This window comes from Neomonachus schauinslandi, chromosome 3 (assembly GCF_002201575.2).
Source record: "Neomonachus schauinslandi chromosome 3, ASM220157v2, whole genome shotgun sequence".
Classification (NCBI taxonomy): Eukaryota; Metazoa; Chordata; class Mammalia; order Carnivora; family Phocidae; genus Neomonachus; species Neomonachus schauinslandi.
Window position 1 is genome coordinate 108,074,177 of NC_058405.1, and position 17,966 is coordinate 108,092,142.

The 17,966-nt window shown below is 38.1% G+C and overlaps 1 protein-coding gene across 1 annotated transcript in view; it reads left to right on the top strand.

Moving 5' to 3' along the window:
- ARHGAP15 (Rho GTPase activating protein 15) overlaps positions 1-17,966 on the top strand; it is a 606,659-nt gene that overhangs the window by 466,396 nt on the left and 122,297 nt on the right. Inside the window, exon 12 of the mRNA XM_021695830.1 lies at positions 12,640-12,774. Within this exon, the coding sequence (XP_021551505.1) occupies positions 12,640-12,774 (135 nt within the window). The remainder of the gene's footprint in view (positions 1-12,639; positions 12,775-17,966) is intronic.

Consider the following 17,966-nt stretch of genomic DNA (forward strand, 5'->3'; position numbering starts at 1 on the left):
GAATCAATTCATACTCTGCGATGGCAGAGTGACTAAGATTTCAGGCTTGGAGCCCAGTGGATTGGACTCCAGCTAAATACCTGAGTGAACTTAGACAAGTTGCTTAATCTCTGGACCTCCATTTTCCTATCACTAAAACTGAACTGATAATAGTTCCGATAGCATATGTTGGTGTGAGGATAAAATGAATTAATACATGTGAAGCACTCATAATAGTGCCGGGGAAGTGCTCAACTGTATTATGTTACCTAGTAGTTTATCTCTTTAATCTAACACTCCACTTAGCCATGTAATAGTGTTTGGGGTTTGCAGACCTAAGTCCTTTTTTAGACATTAAGTTCCCTGAAAATAGAGACCACATCTTTGTGAATCCCAGAAACATACCCTTGGGCTTAACACTTTACAGATATGCAGTATAAAATAATTTTCAATTAAATCAAAATTGAGAAAAGTCTGCAAAGGGATCTTAAGTAAGTAAAAATCTTCTAAACAATAAACAAGCCATCCATTTCTTCTTCCCTCATCATAAAGATGAAAAAAAAATTAGGTCAATTATTAATAATATATTGAAAGTAGGTGTGCTTTTTCTTCTTCTTTTTTTTTTTTTTTTATTTTTTTATTTTTTTTAAAGATTTTATTTATTTATTTGAGCCAGAGAGAATGAGAGAGAGAGAGAGCACATGAGAGGGGGGAGGGTCAGAGGGAGAAGCAGACTCCCTGCCGAGCAGGGAGCCCGATGCGGGACTCGATCCAGGGACTCCAGGATCATGACCTGAGCCGAAGGCAGTCGCTTAACCAACTGAGCCACCCAGGCACCCAGGTGTGCTTTTTCTTTTGAATTTTCTGAACTCTATAATTAAAATGACTTCAAATTGAAAGATCGTAAAGAAGAAATTAATCTTATTGGTAAGTAAAAAAGCAAATCCCATGGTTGATGATAGATATGACCCGTTAACAATAGTTACACTTTTATACTTTCTTTTCTTATAATCAGCATGTGGAGACCAGCATAATCCAATTAATTGTAATTCCCTTTTGTAGAGTCAGTAAAGTAGTGCATGATATTGAACACCATTGAAGTCTTATCTCTGGTCAGATAATCCAGACGGATTCTCATTTCCAACTACCAGCAGGTCTTTCTAAACTTTAGGAAAATAGAGTATTTTGGCTTCCCTGAACCTATGATAAATGTGATACACAATAATTGGTCTCTGAACTTTAATCTTTGTACATGCCTAACCATCAGTTTTCTAGACTTCTTTCTCTGCTATGTAACGGTTTCATCAAAACACCTGAATGTCTCTTATTTCCTGACTCCCTTTTAAATATTTTTTCCACAATGAATATGCAGTATTTTCACACAACGGAGCTTCTCAACTGAGCTCCTTGCTCCTGGTGCCTCTTGGACGCACCACCTCTCATCCATACACTCACTCTGATTCCTCCTGCTCACTCCTGCCAGAGCACCTGGCTAGAATGTCGCTGTCACTGCTGCTGTCATCCAGCTGGTTTCAGTTGTAAGGTCCTCATGCTCTGGCCTGTGTCTTCCTTTCCACCCTCAGCAATCTGAGACACGAAACCTATACATCTGTGCTCTCCAGCAACTTGTAGTCCCACAAATGCATTGTGTTCCTCAGACCGTGGCATGACTGTTACTTCTCATGTTCTTTATATACCTCTTCCCACCCTCTCCCCCATCCTCTACCCCATTGTCCACACGGCTGCTCATAAACTAAGATAATTGTTATGTGACACCTCATCTGGGAAGCCTCCCTTGACCACCTTCCGGAGGACGCTAGATACTCATCTTCTATGTTCCCGTAGCCATCCACACGAAGTTATATAGTAACATTTTCCATGTTCCATTGTAATTTTTTCCCCTATATACTGCAAGATCTTCAAGCTTGGAAACCAGGTCTTCATTATGTAGTGTTTCGTCCCAACAGCTAGAACATGTCCAGCACAAAACTGGAGTTCAATGAATATTTGATAAACGAATGGATGAGTGACTGAACAACCTACTTATATCTTCGGTACTAAGGGTTTTGAAAGAGAAAAATGAACAAAGAGAACACAAAAATTGTGCTGTAGACATGTGTGTGTGTACATAGACCTACTGTTATCAGCATTATTGTTATACCATGAAATAGCTTCTACTATCAAAGGAGGTTAAAATTGGACAATTTTATCCATAAATAGTAAAAGGGAGCACACCAGGCATGAGGCACTAGGCTAAGCACTGGGGATACAAAGATTAATATTAACAAACTTGTTTGGAAGAGCGATACCAAAGAAACTTTTTGGTTAAGTCAGTAGAGTTAAAATATTTAGGGTATGCCTGGAGTGTTGGGATTATCAGGGAGGATTAGAAACTTCGGAAGCTGGATCTGAAATGAAGCTGAATGTAGCCACCGTCAAGATTAGCAGGATAGGTATCTGAGTAACATCAGGAAACACAGGCAGAGACCTGAGAGTTAGTGCTGCAGATTTGTTTAGTGTTAGACTGGAAGAGAAGCAAGGAGCAGAGTACCGCATTGCAGAAGCCTCAGTCTTCCCATATCCATCGCTCCAGCTTCCTCTACTGACTTTTTGTGGGCAGTCTAACGAGAGAATGTGTATGATGAGGTTAACCCAAGTACACCTCTGTTCTCTTTGCTAAAAGAGACGTTCCTATGGGCCAGAACCTCCTGGGCTACTTGGAAATATGTCTCAGTACTAACAGGTCACCTGAGACCATAGCAAATGATGTTTTCCTATCTTTCTACAAGAGGAACTGTAGAAAACCCTCAGACTTGGGAGGGTTACATAGCTATCATCATCATCCTCATCATCATGATCTTTACTAAAGAGGTACTTATTAAGCAACTAATTGAGCATTTCTTTGTGTTGATGAAGCAAATAGAAAATTAAAAGGGGTAGCTTCTTCCCTAAAGATAGCACAATCCTAGCTATGATGTTAAGGAGAACTTGAGAATTGTCAGGACTTCAAGAGATTTTTATATCATTTCTGAAACATCTTGCAATCCTCATTCTGTCCTTAGAATTGCCTTTCTTCTCATACTTCTTGCACTTAACACAGCATTGACATCTAGTAGTTGTCTCATAAATTGTTTTAATGAATGAATATGTTAATTAATCTGATCAATATTTAATTCGTTTGACTCTGCATTACTAATTGCTGAAATTGACATAAATGGTGGAATTCCATTCATTCATTTATTTTTGGCATACCCATTCTTTTTTTTTATTATTTGACTTTGTTTCTATTTAGTATCTTATTTCGTCAAAAAACAGTTACTGTTTTGGGTTTTTTTTTTTTTTTTGCTATTTTTTAAATTTAAATTCAATTAATTAACATATAGTGTATTATTAGATTCAGAGGTAGAGTTCAGTGATTCATCAGTTTTATATAATACCCAGTGCTCATTAACATCACGTACCCTCCTTAATGTCCATCACCCAGTTACCCCATCCCCCCCACACTCCTCCCCTCCAGCAACCCTCAGTTTTTTCCTATGATTACGAGTGTCTTATGGCTTGTTCTCCCTGTCTGATTTCATCTTGCAGAAAATAGTTATTGTTATTGGGGCTTATTTTCTTATTTGTAGTTATTATTGTTATATGTTTGTTAAACATCAATTGTTTACCCATTATTGTCATTTAAATATTCAAAATTTTTCACTTCATTAACCAAGATTTTTATGTGTATTTTTAGTCTAAGTCTCTATATCTCTCCTCATTTTATTCTTTATTTAGTATTTTTTCAACTATACAATTAAAAGCACAATTTACGGACATCTGAGAAGAGTGACAGGCAGTAATGAATACATGTTCCCAATGAATCATAGTCTTCAAATATTGTGATGGGAACATAAATTGGTGCACTAGCTATGAGGGCAATGTGGCAAGGTCTCTCAATATTTTAGATATACGCACAATCTTTGATCTAGAAACTCTAGGTCTAAGAATTTGTTCTGTTCACACAGTACACACTTATACTTAGATGTAAATGATCTAAGAACAAGATAACTTACACTAGCACTATGCAAAATATTCGACAATTGAAAACTGATTAAGTAAATTACTGTACATCCATAAAATTAATTATGCAACTTTAAAAAAAGAACAAGGAAGCGCTTTATGTCCTGATTTTGAATAATCTCTATGATATATTAACAAGGGAAAAGAATCAAGATGCAGAACAGTACATAGATTATATTGCTGTTTATGTTTTAAGTGGTAGTGGAGGGTAATATTGCTTGAGTATAGAAAATGGCTTTAAAAGGATACATAGGAGGGTGCCTGGGTGGCTCAGTTGGTTGAGCAACTGCCTTCGGCTCAGGTCATGATCCTGGAGTCCTGGGATCGAGTCCCGCGTCGGACTCCCTGCTCAGTGGGGAGCCTGCTTCTCCCTCTGACCCTCTCCCCTCTCATGCTGTTTCTCTCTCTCTCTCTCAAATAAATAAATAAATTTTAAAAAAAAAAGGATACATAGGAAATTGATAATATGGGTTTTCTATGGGTGAACTAGCTAGCTAGGGATAGACTAGAAAAAGACTTTTGCAGTATGTATTTTAAACTTTAAATTGTGTGAATACATTTTCCATTTCGAAATAAAATAAATAAAATTTTCTAAATAGCAATAAGCACCACACTCTTCATATTAAACAATGTAGCTTTTCAAGTATGTTATCAAGTGTTTTGGCAATTTTTATCAACTATTTTTTATAGCTCCTTTGTAATGAAAACAGCCCACATTGTGAATTATTTGTATGAATTACGATTCTCCAATGTTATGGAAGAAAGGGACACAAGGGTGATTTTATGCTCCATATCTTTGAAAGCTGGAGGGCCCCTGGAGTTGGACAGGCAGACTCTCTTTTGAGGTGGAAAAAAAAAAAATCTCTAAAACTTTTCATTCACAAAAACAAAATAATCAGTTATTGATAATAGGTTCATGAAAAAATCTCTATCATTATTCTGGACTGAAAATATTGCACAGATACAGAATTAAGAAGATCGTGTTATTCGGTGGTTTCACAAAAAAACTGATGCATGGAGATCTAGCTATTCTGTCTAAGCTTATGCACACAGTCGTAAAACTTACAGATCTGCCAACTCCGATTTCATGTGCCTTTGTTTTTGTTTGTTTGTTTTTGTTTTTTTAAGATTTTTATTTATTTGAAGAACTCTGGCATCTCTTGTGATATGAAATAGAAAATTTATTTAACTGCGCCCATGAATCAATTAATCAAGATAATTTAGGGGGAAAATGATCTTCAATGATTGCCAAAACACTCTCTTCGTTTTTGTTATCTTTAATTGATATCTTATCTAGGAATGAAATGGTTTCAATGAGTGAGAGTAGCTCTGTCTTAATCTACCAATTTTGTTTACCTTTTATTTCTATTTTCCTGACGAAATATTTCCAGACGGGAGACTTCTAAACTAGCAAAGAGCCCAGTCCTTCCTGCTAAATGATACCATTTCTAACCCCACAAACACCAACCACGTAGTAAAGGGAATCATAAAAGCTAGAAATTATATTAGATTCTGGAAACATTTGCCAAAGTCCAGCCGACCAAGAAGATAATGTCCAAATAAATTTTCTAATAACGTTATAACAAGCCTGTACTAAATCTTTTACATACATTACTTCACTTAATTCTCACACAAAATTAGGAGGGAGACCTGACAGTTCTCATTAGACAGTGAGGAAGCCGGCACTTTAAATAACATGGATGCATGTGCGTATACCTACAATAGAAATGTTATCTGTAGATGGGCATTTATAGGATTTAGTTGTATTTATTTCCCAGATATCATTATGAGATGTGTTTTGACCTGACCTTCTGCTTGATATTTGCAAATGTAATATAACTTTGAGGGAACAAATAGCAATGGTGTTGAAACTTAGAGCCGATAACGAAGGAAACTCAAAAATGACTTTGTTGAAATGTAATCCTACGGATTCTCTACCCTTTGGAGTATGTAATGTATGAAATCATCCATGGAATTCAAACAAATTCAGAATCTGTTTGGAGAAGACGGTCAAATAAAGTGAACCATTGTGTATGGTGTCTGCAGAGCACAAAAAGCCTTTGACAGAATGGAAATAGGAGCAGTGTTGGAAGCTCTGAGTATGAAAGGAATTAAAGAAATATATATTGGGACCATGAAATATATCCTTTTTTAAAATGCATGATCCTCACAAATAAAGTCAATTCATTTTTTTGGGTGGTGGTGGTGTTGTGACTCTGAACAGGGCTACCTCTCCTCAGATGCCCAGACAAAAAATATCTAAAAGCCTGGAGAGAAGCATAATGTCAATAACATCATTTTATAAGGTGGCATTATATGTGGAGTTATGATGATGGGGAGATGTTTTATGGTATGCCATTATAAATTAAAAATGCACAAAGCAATGACACATTTGTTATACTTTCCATCTGTGGTGCTTGCTTCACAAGTTTCAGTTGTACCTATTTATTATGTTATTATTTACATTCAAATGAAATCTGAGGAAAAATAAAAATAAGACATTCTCATTCCTGACCCAGTTCCTGTGCTGGATATAGTAGAAGGCTCTTTCACTTCCTTCAAAGAGAGTAACTAAAGATATTTTATATTAGCCTGTGACATTATTTGCATGCCTTGGGCTTCCTAAGTGATTTGCAAAGGAATATATACAACATGAAATACAGAGAAAGCAAGCCAACATGGCATGCCAAAACATCCCGTTAAGAAATAAAAGCTTGTTTTTTTTGTCTTGTTTTGTTTGTTTTGTTTTTAGTTTTAGTATCTTAGAGAGTTTCTGGTTATTTCCTTGGTTTCTCCCTCTTTCTTACTAAGTTGGCCACACAAAACTATATTTTGTAGGCCAGGTGGCAAAACTGCCCAGATCCAACCATGTTCTCTTACAGTAAAGTAACCATTTTTTTTAAAAGATTTTATTTATTTATTTGACAGAGAGATAGAGAGCACAAGTAGGCAGAGGGAGAGGGAGAAGCAGGCTCTCCGCTGAGCAGGGAGCCAGATGTGGGGCTCGATCCCAGGACCCCAGGATCATGACCTGAGTCGAAGGCAGCCACTCAACCGACTGAGCCACCCAGGCACCCCGTAAAGTAACCATTTTTAAATGTAGGCCTGCTCATAGCTTCTTTGAAGTTACTATGATAAATTGTAAGGACCACATCTCTTTGGTTTTGGAATATAAAGTTTCATATTTAAAACCCACTTTGCTCCTTATTTGATAGATACCTTGGCTGTAGAAAGTTGATTTAGCTTGCATTGAGTGTTTCCTGAGAACGTTTTAAATGTTCCCTAGTATTTTGTGTCTGAGGTTATAACAGCAATGAAATATTTGCACTTTAGAAGTAGTAGCTGGAAAAAAGAATGAGTAAGAAAATGGCAATCATAATTTTATTCTTTGTCTAGAGGCCAAGATAGAGGGTATCCTGCATGTTTATAGAGCAAATCATTTGAAATAGTTGGGTTGAGTCTAAATAGGCAAGCTATTATCCAACTAATTCCAGCTTCAAACCCGTTCTCTGAATCTAGATAATTATTTTATTCATCTGGAATAACCTAAACAGCTTTCTGTTGTCTATTATATTTCATAAGTGGGGCATAGCCCGTGTGTTAAGAAAATATTTAGATATGATCCAGGAACATGACATCTTTCTCTATGCAAACTTTTGGCCATTATATTCATCTTTTAGGGCTGCCATAACAAAGTACCACAGACTGGGAGTTGGGTGGGATCAAACAACAGAAATTTATTTGTTCATATTTAGGAAGGCAAGAAGTCCAGGATCGAGGTATTGGTGGGGTTGCTTTACTTTGAGACCTCTCTCCTCAGCTTGTAGACGGCCATCTTCTTCCTGTTTCTTCACATGGTCTTCCCTCAGTACGTGTCTGTGTCCTAATCTTCTCTTTGGACAAGGACATCAGTCATACTGGATTAAGGTGCACCCAATATGACGTCATTTTACCTTAATTACCTCTTTAAAGGTCCCATCTCCAAATACATCACATGCTAAGGTATTGGGGGTTAGGACTTCAATGTATGAATTGAGGGGGACACAATTCAGCCCATAGCAGACACACTGCACATTTTTGGGGGTGATATGTTTATTCTTGGAGTTTGTTCTTGCTTGTCTGCAAGGATCAATAGGGTCTTATTCTAGGGAACAGACATAAGATGTAAAATATCTAGAACTTAGTCTATATTCACTTGAATAGTATTTCTGAGCACCTGGTGAAACCCTCTCCTTTGAGGAATATAAAACAGCTTCAATAGTTGTGGCTTTGAAAAGCACACAATACAGCCCCGGTATGTAGTCTCTATTCCATCTATGTTTATTTAATACAAATCAACTGAGCTAACAAATTAACTGGCCATTTGGTTAATTTCCCTAAAATAACATCCTCACTGAAGTCTCATGTTAGTCCCAAGATGCTGTAGGAAGGGGCTGGACTGAGTGCAGCATGGAAGAATGCTACTTCTGACATAGGGTTTACATCACTGGGGGGTTTGAGAATTTGGAAGCTGTCTAATCTACTGGAAATCACACTGAACTGTCACTTTAAGGGGCCAACACAACAGGAAAGGTTGAGCTAGTCAAATGATTCAACCAACTTCCTTTTGATCCACTCCTTTAAGTGCTAAAATCAGCTATGTCCTTATAGATAAACAGTGTGTCTTACCCACTTTAATAACTAATCTTCCAGTTTGATTTGATGGCCAAACATATTATTATTTTTCAGATCGGTAGTCCCTCTGTCATCTCTTTCATTTGGGCCTTTCAGATAAGGTTTCCGAATGGTCATCTGCCCTGGAAGCAGATACCACATCCTTTATGAGAGTTTTACAATGTAATAGGTTCTTGTCACTGTATTAATAAAATCAGAGCTCTTCTCCCCACATCCTGGGGAAAGTTGGGGTGTCTTTTCCTCTTTTTTATTACAACAGTAAAAGAAAGTTGGAAAGAAGCTTTAAAAGTGCCTAGAAAAAACTACAAGGTAAACACGCACTTGCTCTTCAATACACAAAGAAGTACCTCTCTACTCTTATGTCACTACTCGCTTCTGGATAGTTCAAGTTATCTGCAGTCACATTTCAATCAGCACAGTGAGTTTCGTTAAAATCAGAGCAGATATTGCAACTTCTGGTTACACCAATCTGTAGGGCAATATTTGAGGAAAGTGGCCATTGAACTAATAAACATACCTTTTTCCCGAGGAAATTACCAGGACCTGCTGTCACTATCAAAGGTGCATCTTTTAGTTCTCCATTTTAAGAGAGTGTTCCTAATAGTAATTATCTAATTTTCTTCTTTCAAATATTAAGCAGCTTGATATAGATGTTTTTACTCAAAATAAATAAAATACACAAAAGACCCTGCAAGAAAGGGCATTTCAAGATGGCCTTATTGCAACATGTAGATAAATGTCTTGGTGATCTCATAAAAGTCACATAGTGTTTGGATTCTAGAGCTTGACCCGTCTTCAATTCTGTTTACATGCTTTAAGCCAAAAGCCATGACCAGAATGAATTTAAGAAAACCTAATTAGAAGGCCAGGAGAAATCAGCACGGCTATCAGAGTAAGGATTACGAGATGTCATGATTCAGCCAGTCTTCTTCCCAGTCCTGGACTCCAGCATGTCAAGTTTCTACTGATGCTCCCACACATCCTAGTATGCCCAGAACAGTCCCCACAACAAAGAATTATCTAGTGCCAAGTGTTAATAGTGCTTTGCTGTGGAGAAACCCTGCTCTATTGAAAAAAGGGAGAAGCGTAAGACGTCACCACTGCTAACAGTTTATTTATAAAGTGTCTATCAAATAATACAAATGTGTTTATAATGACACCTGTTACAACCAAGATACAATTATGGTCAGTTCATTTTGTATGTGGACATAACTGCATGTTTAGATAAATCACAATGGCCTTCGAAAATATGCCTTAAAGCCCTCCGGTTTACAAGTAATCTTAAACTTGGTTGGTTATGAAAAAATTTAATATCAAAGTTAGATTTTATATTTCAAAAGATTCTTTCCAACTGCTTGCCATACTATTTATTTAAGCTACGTGTAGAGGGCTACACATTGTTTTGCTTTCTTTTTTTAAAGGAAGACTACATAGTAGGAATGTTGGTTTAAGTAACACAAGTCAATATTGATATTATATGTCATTTCAAGTGCATATCACCAAATGGTATTTATTGATATTTTCTTTTTTATGTATATTGAAATATCCCATTTTCACAATCACTTGAATTAACTGATGTTTATTTGGAGGGGACAAATAGCAGTGGTCAAGCAATTGTTTGTTCTTGTTGTTTTCTTGCTCCAGATAAAACCATTCTCTTTTTTTACCTACTGAACACTTTCCTTTGGCAATCTTGAACCTGTGCACCAGAATGGCATTTTGTCTTGGACTTTTCTGATAAATATTTGGTAAAGATAGCTGTGTGTGTGAGAACACGTGTTTGTGTGTGTGTGTGTGTGTGTGTGTGTGTGTTTAGGTTTCCACTTAAAGTTCAGTGCCAAAGCTACAGTACTTATACATTTTCTAAATGTGTTTTAAGCAATAAGTTGTACAACATTTTTAGAACATGTGTTAAGCTATTTCTCTAAGAATGAAGCTCTTAACAAAACATAAGCACTCTGCATGAGATCTTAGCAGCAAAGTGCTTAAAAGATAAAGTAAGAATTGGTACCATGGGAAGAACACCAGCTGTAGAGCGCACAGGTCCATTATGAGAAGTATGGTAGTGGGTAGGGAGAAAATGATTTAATCAGGAGTAAAACCAATTTTATTATAAGGGCACGCAGGGGGTGTGGCACCATAGTGAGAGGGACATTTCAAAATATCTGACAGATTTCAACAATGTGAAAACCCCGTTCTTTAAAGTGACAGTAAACCCCATCAGGTCTCCCTTTTTGATGCTATTGTTAACAGTTGACTGTTTAAAGCTGGCCTGCTAAGATGCTGTCGGCCTATTTCAATAGTATGTAGCCAAATAAAAGACTAATTGTTGAAATACAATCAATCAAAAATGATTGCAGGGCAGAAAGAAGGTCTCCTCCGCTGATTTTGTTGTGGATCGTATTATTGTGTTATGACTGAGGTAAGAATGAAGACTGAAAGGGAAGAAAAAATTGGCCATCTGAAATAAACAGATGCACCTTCTTTCCTTCTCTTTGCAAATGTCCTATTGAACAGGAACGTCACTTACCAGCCCTGGAGATAGTAGTCCATTTAGAAAAAGAGAGCTGATAAAGATTTTGGCTAAGGTTTTAAAAGGACACGAACACTATTAACAAAGCAGCCCGTGCAGAGATTCCCCACAGTGACAATTCTCAGTTTTTCTCACATTTTTGGTGCAGATTCTCCTCTGCCTCATAAAACTGACACCAAGGGGGCATGTGAATGTGAACCCAAGACATCGGGAAAGAAACAAAATTCCAGTGGACCAGATACCTGTGAAGTTCTGGCCAGGATACCAGGCTTTTCAGTTAACCGCCCCTTCCCAGGTTGTTTAAAACGATTAGCTTTAGTTTTTATTCAGCCCAGAATTCAAAATCTTTTTCACGTTGCATGCTTACAAAGACAAATACAACAGCAATGCTTTTCTGCCTTGCTTCCTTTCAGTGGTGTGTAAAGATGTCCCTTTCAGACCCTGCCACATCCACTTCTTGGGGGAGAATGATTCCAGACTTTCTTTTTGAGAGTGAACAAGAAGAAAATAATTGTCCAGAGTCTCCTTATTTCTTCTAAAAACTTCATTTTGGCATTTATGTTCTTTAATATTTAAATATCTCAACTCACTCAAGCTTCCCAAGCAAATATGTCTGTTGTTTCTAGGCGGAGTTGGTAAGCACTTGTGGTTTGTCTTTAGTGTGTTATCATTTTTGACAGCTTTGCATAGCCTCCATAGGCCAACAGGGGTCTGTCTAATATTGTTGCTGGGCACATTTTCCTCGCTGAGATGAAAACTAAAAAAAAAAAAAAAAAAAAAAAAAAAAAAAGGTATTTTTAAAGCAGTAAAAAGGAATTAATATCCTTTCTCACTCAGTAGTCTATTCCTTGCTGAATTTATATTCAGCAAAAAAAAAAAGCAAAAAATTGTTACCCATTATTCCCTTGTACATAGCAAGGCTAACACATGTAAAGCAATAACTCATTTTCTATTGCCGTGTTTAGCATATGTCTCCTGTTGGCTCAGCAAGGCCTTTAGGCCGGTCCCTTGAGCCGGCCATCATTGGCAACTCTTAGCCCCTCGGCCTCAAAACCAAATAGCTTTGAATCATGTTGAGCTGTGATGCTAATTTTCATACTGATGCATTATGGGAATAAATGTATCTGACATACTGTGTCAATGGCACTGTCTCTTTGTGTCTCTTGTTTTTTTGTTAGCTGCATTCCTACAGATGGTATTCCATTGAAAATGTTCCCTTCCTACGGAAAAAGGGGGAAAAAAAAAAAAAAAACATGCACAGCACCAAACCTCTAGGTGCAGAAGGCTGTTAACGGTTGCTGATGATAGTAGGCAAACATTAACATAATAATTAGTGTCTTGTAATTGTTTCATTAAAACCAGTTGTTCCATTTCTCCTCGTGTTTTCCCAGAAGAGAAGCTGAATTTGGACGACAGCCAGTGGGAGGACATCCACGTTGTCACCGGAGCACTGAAGATGTTTTTCCGGGAGCTGCCTGAGCCGCTCTTCCCTTACAGCTTCTTTGAGCGGTTTGTGGAAGCGATCAGTAAGTAACCTCACAGACTGGAGTGCTTGGTGGAGAAACCTGGCAGCGTGGAGTTATTAAGTAAACAATAAGAAGGACAAGAATAGTGATTGTGGAGATGATAAGACCCCCAACGCTCCACATGTTTCATTTACTGTGTTGTGTTTTTGATGGCTTATTTTTATTTCTGGCCGTGCAATATTATCTGAGTTTTGTTTTGGATTTTGGTTTTTGGTTTAAAAAAAAAAATAGGGTAACCTATTTAGAGTGGTTGCTTTTCAACTAAAACCTCCTCAAATGAAAATAGCTTCTCACGGAATCGGTTTTGAAGGGATCACCTTTGGCATTCTCAGCACCTACCTTTCAGAGTTTTGGGATTGGCAAGGAGTTTGGGTACAAAAGGGTCTTGAAAAAGAACTTAAGTGACTTTCATTTTGTTTCATTAGAGAGGTGTTAAATCATCAACTCAGGCATCGCCTTCTTGAGGCTCCCTCACCCTCCACCCACCAATACTAGTAAATAGTCAGCTACAATTTTCTTATGAACAGTGTGATATTAAATTAAGTACTGGCAGGTTTCTTTGGTTAAGCTGGTGACTTTGTAGGGGGTTGAATTATATCACATACCAACCAGTAGTCATTGTACACTCACTCCAGGAAGCTTCCTTTTCTATTGTTTTTGCCTTCAGAACACACACACTTAAGTCAAAATGAGTAAATGAATGAGTGAATGAATAAAAATCTTTCCAAATGCAAGGAAACTTTTGCTATTGATGCTTCGAGAAGCAACTACTAGTACATCTAAATTTAGTATCTTAGGGTACACTTACTATAACTGTGACAGCTTAAAAAAAGTTTCCCGGCAAGAAAGCTGATTTGAGGAGGAAAAAGAAAGAAGAAAGAAAGGTAAAATTAAAAAGCTTGCAAGCCTGGCAGGAGCTTAATTAAATTCCAAACGAGAAAAATCTCCAAGAAAAAAAAAATTGCTCTGCTTAGGAGGTCTGATAGAGGATGGCTGTGTGTGCAGTGTTCCCATTAGTGGGCGTGGGGGTTTGGGGGGCCCATGTTGGAGAACAGCCCCTCAATATGCCCTTTATTCTGTTTCCCATTTCACAAGTCTTCATACTTGTTTAAAGTTCTGGTCACCAAATGATATCAAGAGGAATATAGCAAAATTATTTCCCCAAGGTCTTTCTCTTGTCTGCTCACAATGTCAGATTTTGTTGTTGTCATTGCTGCTCTTGTTGAATATATAGCAGCCGGTGCTCTAACGATGGGTTTTGAGGTAAGGCTGGGCCTCTTAACCCCTGTCTTTTTATTTCATGAGCTTTCTGCTTCTCAAAGAGAACAGCATTTTATGGTTCCCAGGCTCAACTTTTTAAAAGGAGGAATAAAGAAAATAATAAATAAGCATGCATTTCCATAACAACTTATACTGATGTTCTGTCTTGGAACGTGGCTGGCGAGCATGAAAGATTACTGGCAATGTTAGCACAGTGCTCTGGTAGGAAGTCAGGAAACTTGCATTTCGGTACCTATTTCTGATTATGTATATTTACAGAAGTCATACAAATTTCACATCATGGCCTCCGGACTTTTAGGTGAGGAATATGTTATTTGTGAACATACCTGTCCATGTGCTGATTTGAGGGCTGTGATAAAGAAACCCATCATTTAAGCTTCCTTTAGGTCACCTGATTCTAAAGATACAAAGCAAGCCGTTCCCTTAGCTTGAGAGATAGGGGAAGCAGGCCCTCAGAGGGCATGTGAGGGCATGTCCTTTGAATTTCTATGAAGAGTAGGACCATCTCTGCACTATCATAGACTCAACCCTCACTGAACAGAATTTCAGAAACACTGGCATAGTCAGAATGGAACAAGGCAGAGTTGAAGTGGCAGCATGCTATTGTGACAAATGGCTATTGCGAGAGTTTTCGGCAACATGTATAAAATGGGTTATGGCAAACACGAAAGAGATAGTGCTTAAGAAAGTCCTTTAAAACTGTAGGATACTGTACAGATGCTAACAGTGTTTCTTCAGTTGAGCTTTGTCTGAGAATGTAATATAGAAACAGGGAGGTATTTTTTCCTTCATTGTTTAAGGCAAGGAGAATCCACCTAATGACCTTGCTTTACCTAACTCAAAACAGTACCTATTATTTCTTGCTATGGAAAATGGAAGGACCAACCAACAGGGTTGTATGGTGGAGAACTAGGTCAAGATGTTGGACAGAGGCATATGTTTACTAACCCACGTGTTTTGGGCAGAATCTTGAAGTCAGTTCTGGTGTTCTAAACTCAACTAAACTCAGCTCTAGGTTGTAGTTCATATTTAAATATCCTTAAGCAATGAGAAAATGGCCACCTCCCCTTTGGCAATGGTAAAACTACACCAGAGTAGGTATTTTTACCAATCGAGTAAAAAATCTTTCAAAACTATAAAGACATTTATATCCAGCCCCAAAGGGGTGATGGGTTTTATCATACCTCTCCCTGCCTCCTCTAAAATCTACACAGTGAGAAGCTCAATAGACCTGCCCGTGAGTTCTTGGCCTTCTTTTGAAAAGGAAGCAACCAGGTAAAGGAAATTCATGGGGAAGATGTCCATCCATGCTGGCTCTGGGCCTCTCGGCCATCCGATCTCTGCAGCTCACGCTGTGCTCTGTAACCTAGGAGGGTTGACCCCAGCGAGCTACATTTCACAGGTGCTTTTGAGGCCTGGCTTCCTGCTGCCGAAGCCAGTGGAGACCCTGGAAGTACAGAGCAGAGGGAGAGGGAGGGAAAAGACCAGCTAGTTTGTTAGTTGATCCTCTACCCCCTCTCCCTTGTCCACCCACCTGCCTCAAGTAGTTTCTCTACCTGAGGGTCCATCTTGTCCACGGTTTCAGCTTTGACTGGAGAGGCCTGCTCTGGTTCCAGCTGCCATCTAGTGATGCGGACCCTCCTCTCTTTGCCCGTCCAGCCTGGTAGTAGCTTCCTGCAGGGGCTGGTTTCTTCGTTACTTCACTCTTCCTTCCTGGGCTCTCAGCTTCTTCATCACATGGGTAACCAGTTCCCTGCATCAAATTAATTCCCTCTGTTTGTGTAAATACTTGAAGTGGTTTCTGCTCTTTGGTCAAACACTAGCACACCACCATGTCAGTCAGTGTTACGGTTCATGTCGCTATAACATTATTTCCCTTTTCTCTTTCGTTACCCTCAATCCTAGGCTTAACATTTTTATTTAGGAGAGGTTGAGAGATCTGTTATCCTTTCATGACAGAGTTTAAAAGTGAATAGACCAAAAGGAATTTTACTTCCAACTGGAATGCTTTGCCCTCTGAGGAGGAAATGTTATTTCATGTACAAGCAGTTAATGACCACTTGTGCCATTGGAATTACTGTTAATTCTCGTTATATGTTTGAAAGTCATCATTACATATTCCGAGAAAAAAGAACAGAAGGCATTTACTTTTTTAAATAGTTTCTTTTTGGACCAAACACAAACATTAATATGATAAGAACCTGTAATTGCCATAGCGATCCCCTGTCTGATAACACTCATTGGGGTAACAAAAACACCAGAGATTGTTTTATATTTCAGAATCCAAGTAGTGCAGCTATTGATCTGAAATTCTATATTTGAGGTCAATGCAACTGGGTCACTGCAGGTTATTTCGTGGGGATTTAACCCACTGACTGCAAGGACTTAATTCCCTGGAAATGACTTCTGCTGAAAGCAGTATTAGTACTGTAAATGTGAACTCAGGACAAAAACACAGCTATAGAGTTTTATGATCTGTGATGCAATCTTGGGGCTAAAGTCCTGCAGGGGGTCTGGACATTTCCAGTATATCTAAATCCTAGGAAACGTACTAAGCTTACCTCTTTTCCTATTTTATTCATTCTGGTAGCTCTACATATCCAAAGAATGGAGACAAGTACTGTCTTTTCTGATTTAACATCTGCATTTTCCCCAAGTCCCTGGGATAGGGAAAGAGAGGAGGAAAACTTGTTGTCATTTTTCACAATTATCTCACTTAACCCTCAAAATAACAAAGCAGGAGATACTAGACAAGTAGAAAGATCCTGTGGAAAAGAATTTCTAGTTCATAATGTTACTGCGAGAATTAACTAGGATAACATTTTCCTTACTCTGTATTAGGTACTCAATCAATAACTTGAAAGAAATAAATTCTTCAGAGGAGTAAAGCGAGTCATAAAATATTTCCCAAGTTCACATGGCTCAAAAGATTAGATTTAGCATTCAATTCCATACTCTAAAACAGAAATACTTTCCATCATCATACATTGCCTTTGGGGGACTATTTAGAAGAAATCTTGCTCAAAGGATAACTAACTAGCTGTTGACAAATATCTGTCTGTTATGTCTTCCTATGTAAGACCTATATGTCCTATATAAGTCCACAACAATTTTTTCTTTCTTTTTTTTTAACCAAGGTTAGGATTAAATTTAATGATCAGAAGTTTTGATAATGGAGTTTCAAGTTAAAAATAAGGTAGAACTTTCCAAGGATGGGCAGTGTTGACAATATTTAGTACTCAACATTAAAAGCATCTGTGCTTTAATGTTATACTCTCTGAATATATTTTTAACCCTTTACTCTATTATTTTTTATAACCAATTGCTCCCCCATCCTCTTTTGATATGTATTTAGCTATACACCATGTTATTTTACTCTTTCATATGAGTAACTATTTCAAGCTTACGTTTTATTAGTATTCTTTTTTGCAGTTTTTCACTTGTATCGAATTACAACATGCAACAAGCCAAGACTGATTCAGGGTGCTCAGCTAGGGGTTTCTTTCTGCTTTCTGAGTCAGCACTACTGTTTTCCAGAGGACATGTGTATGAGTTTCTTATCGCTACCGTAACATATTATCTCAAACTCGGTGGCCTAAAAATACCAGTAATTTCTTATCTGACAGTTCTGTAGGACAGAAATCTGACACTGGTCTCACTGGGCTAAAAGCACAGCGTCTGCAGGTCTGCGTTCCTTTCTGGAGGCTCTAGGGGAGAATCCATTTCCTTGCCTCTTCCAACATCTAGAGGCTGCCTGCATGCCTTAGCTAGCAGTCCCTGGCCTCCACCGACACAGGGAGCAATCCCCTTCTGACTCTCTTCTGCCTCCCTCCTCCACTTTTGAGGACGCTTGTGATTACATTGGGCCCAACTGAATAATCCAGTAACATTCTCCCATCTCAAGGTCCTTA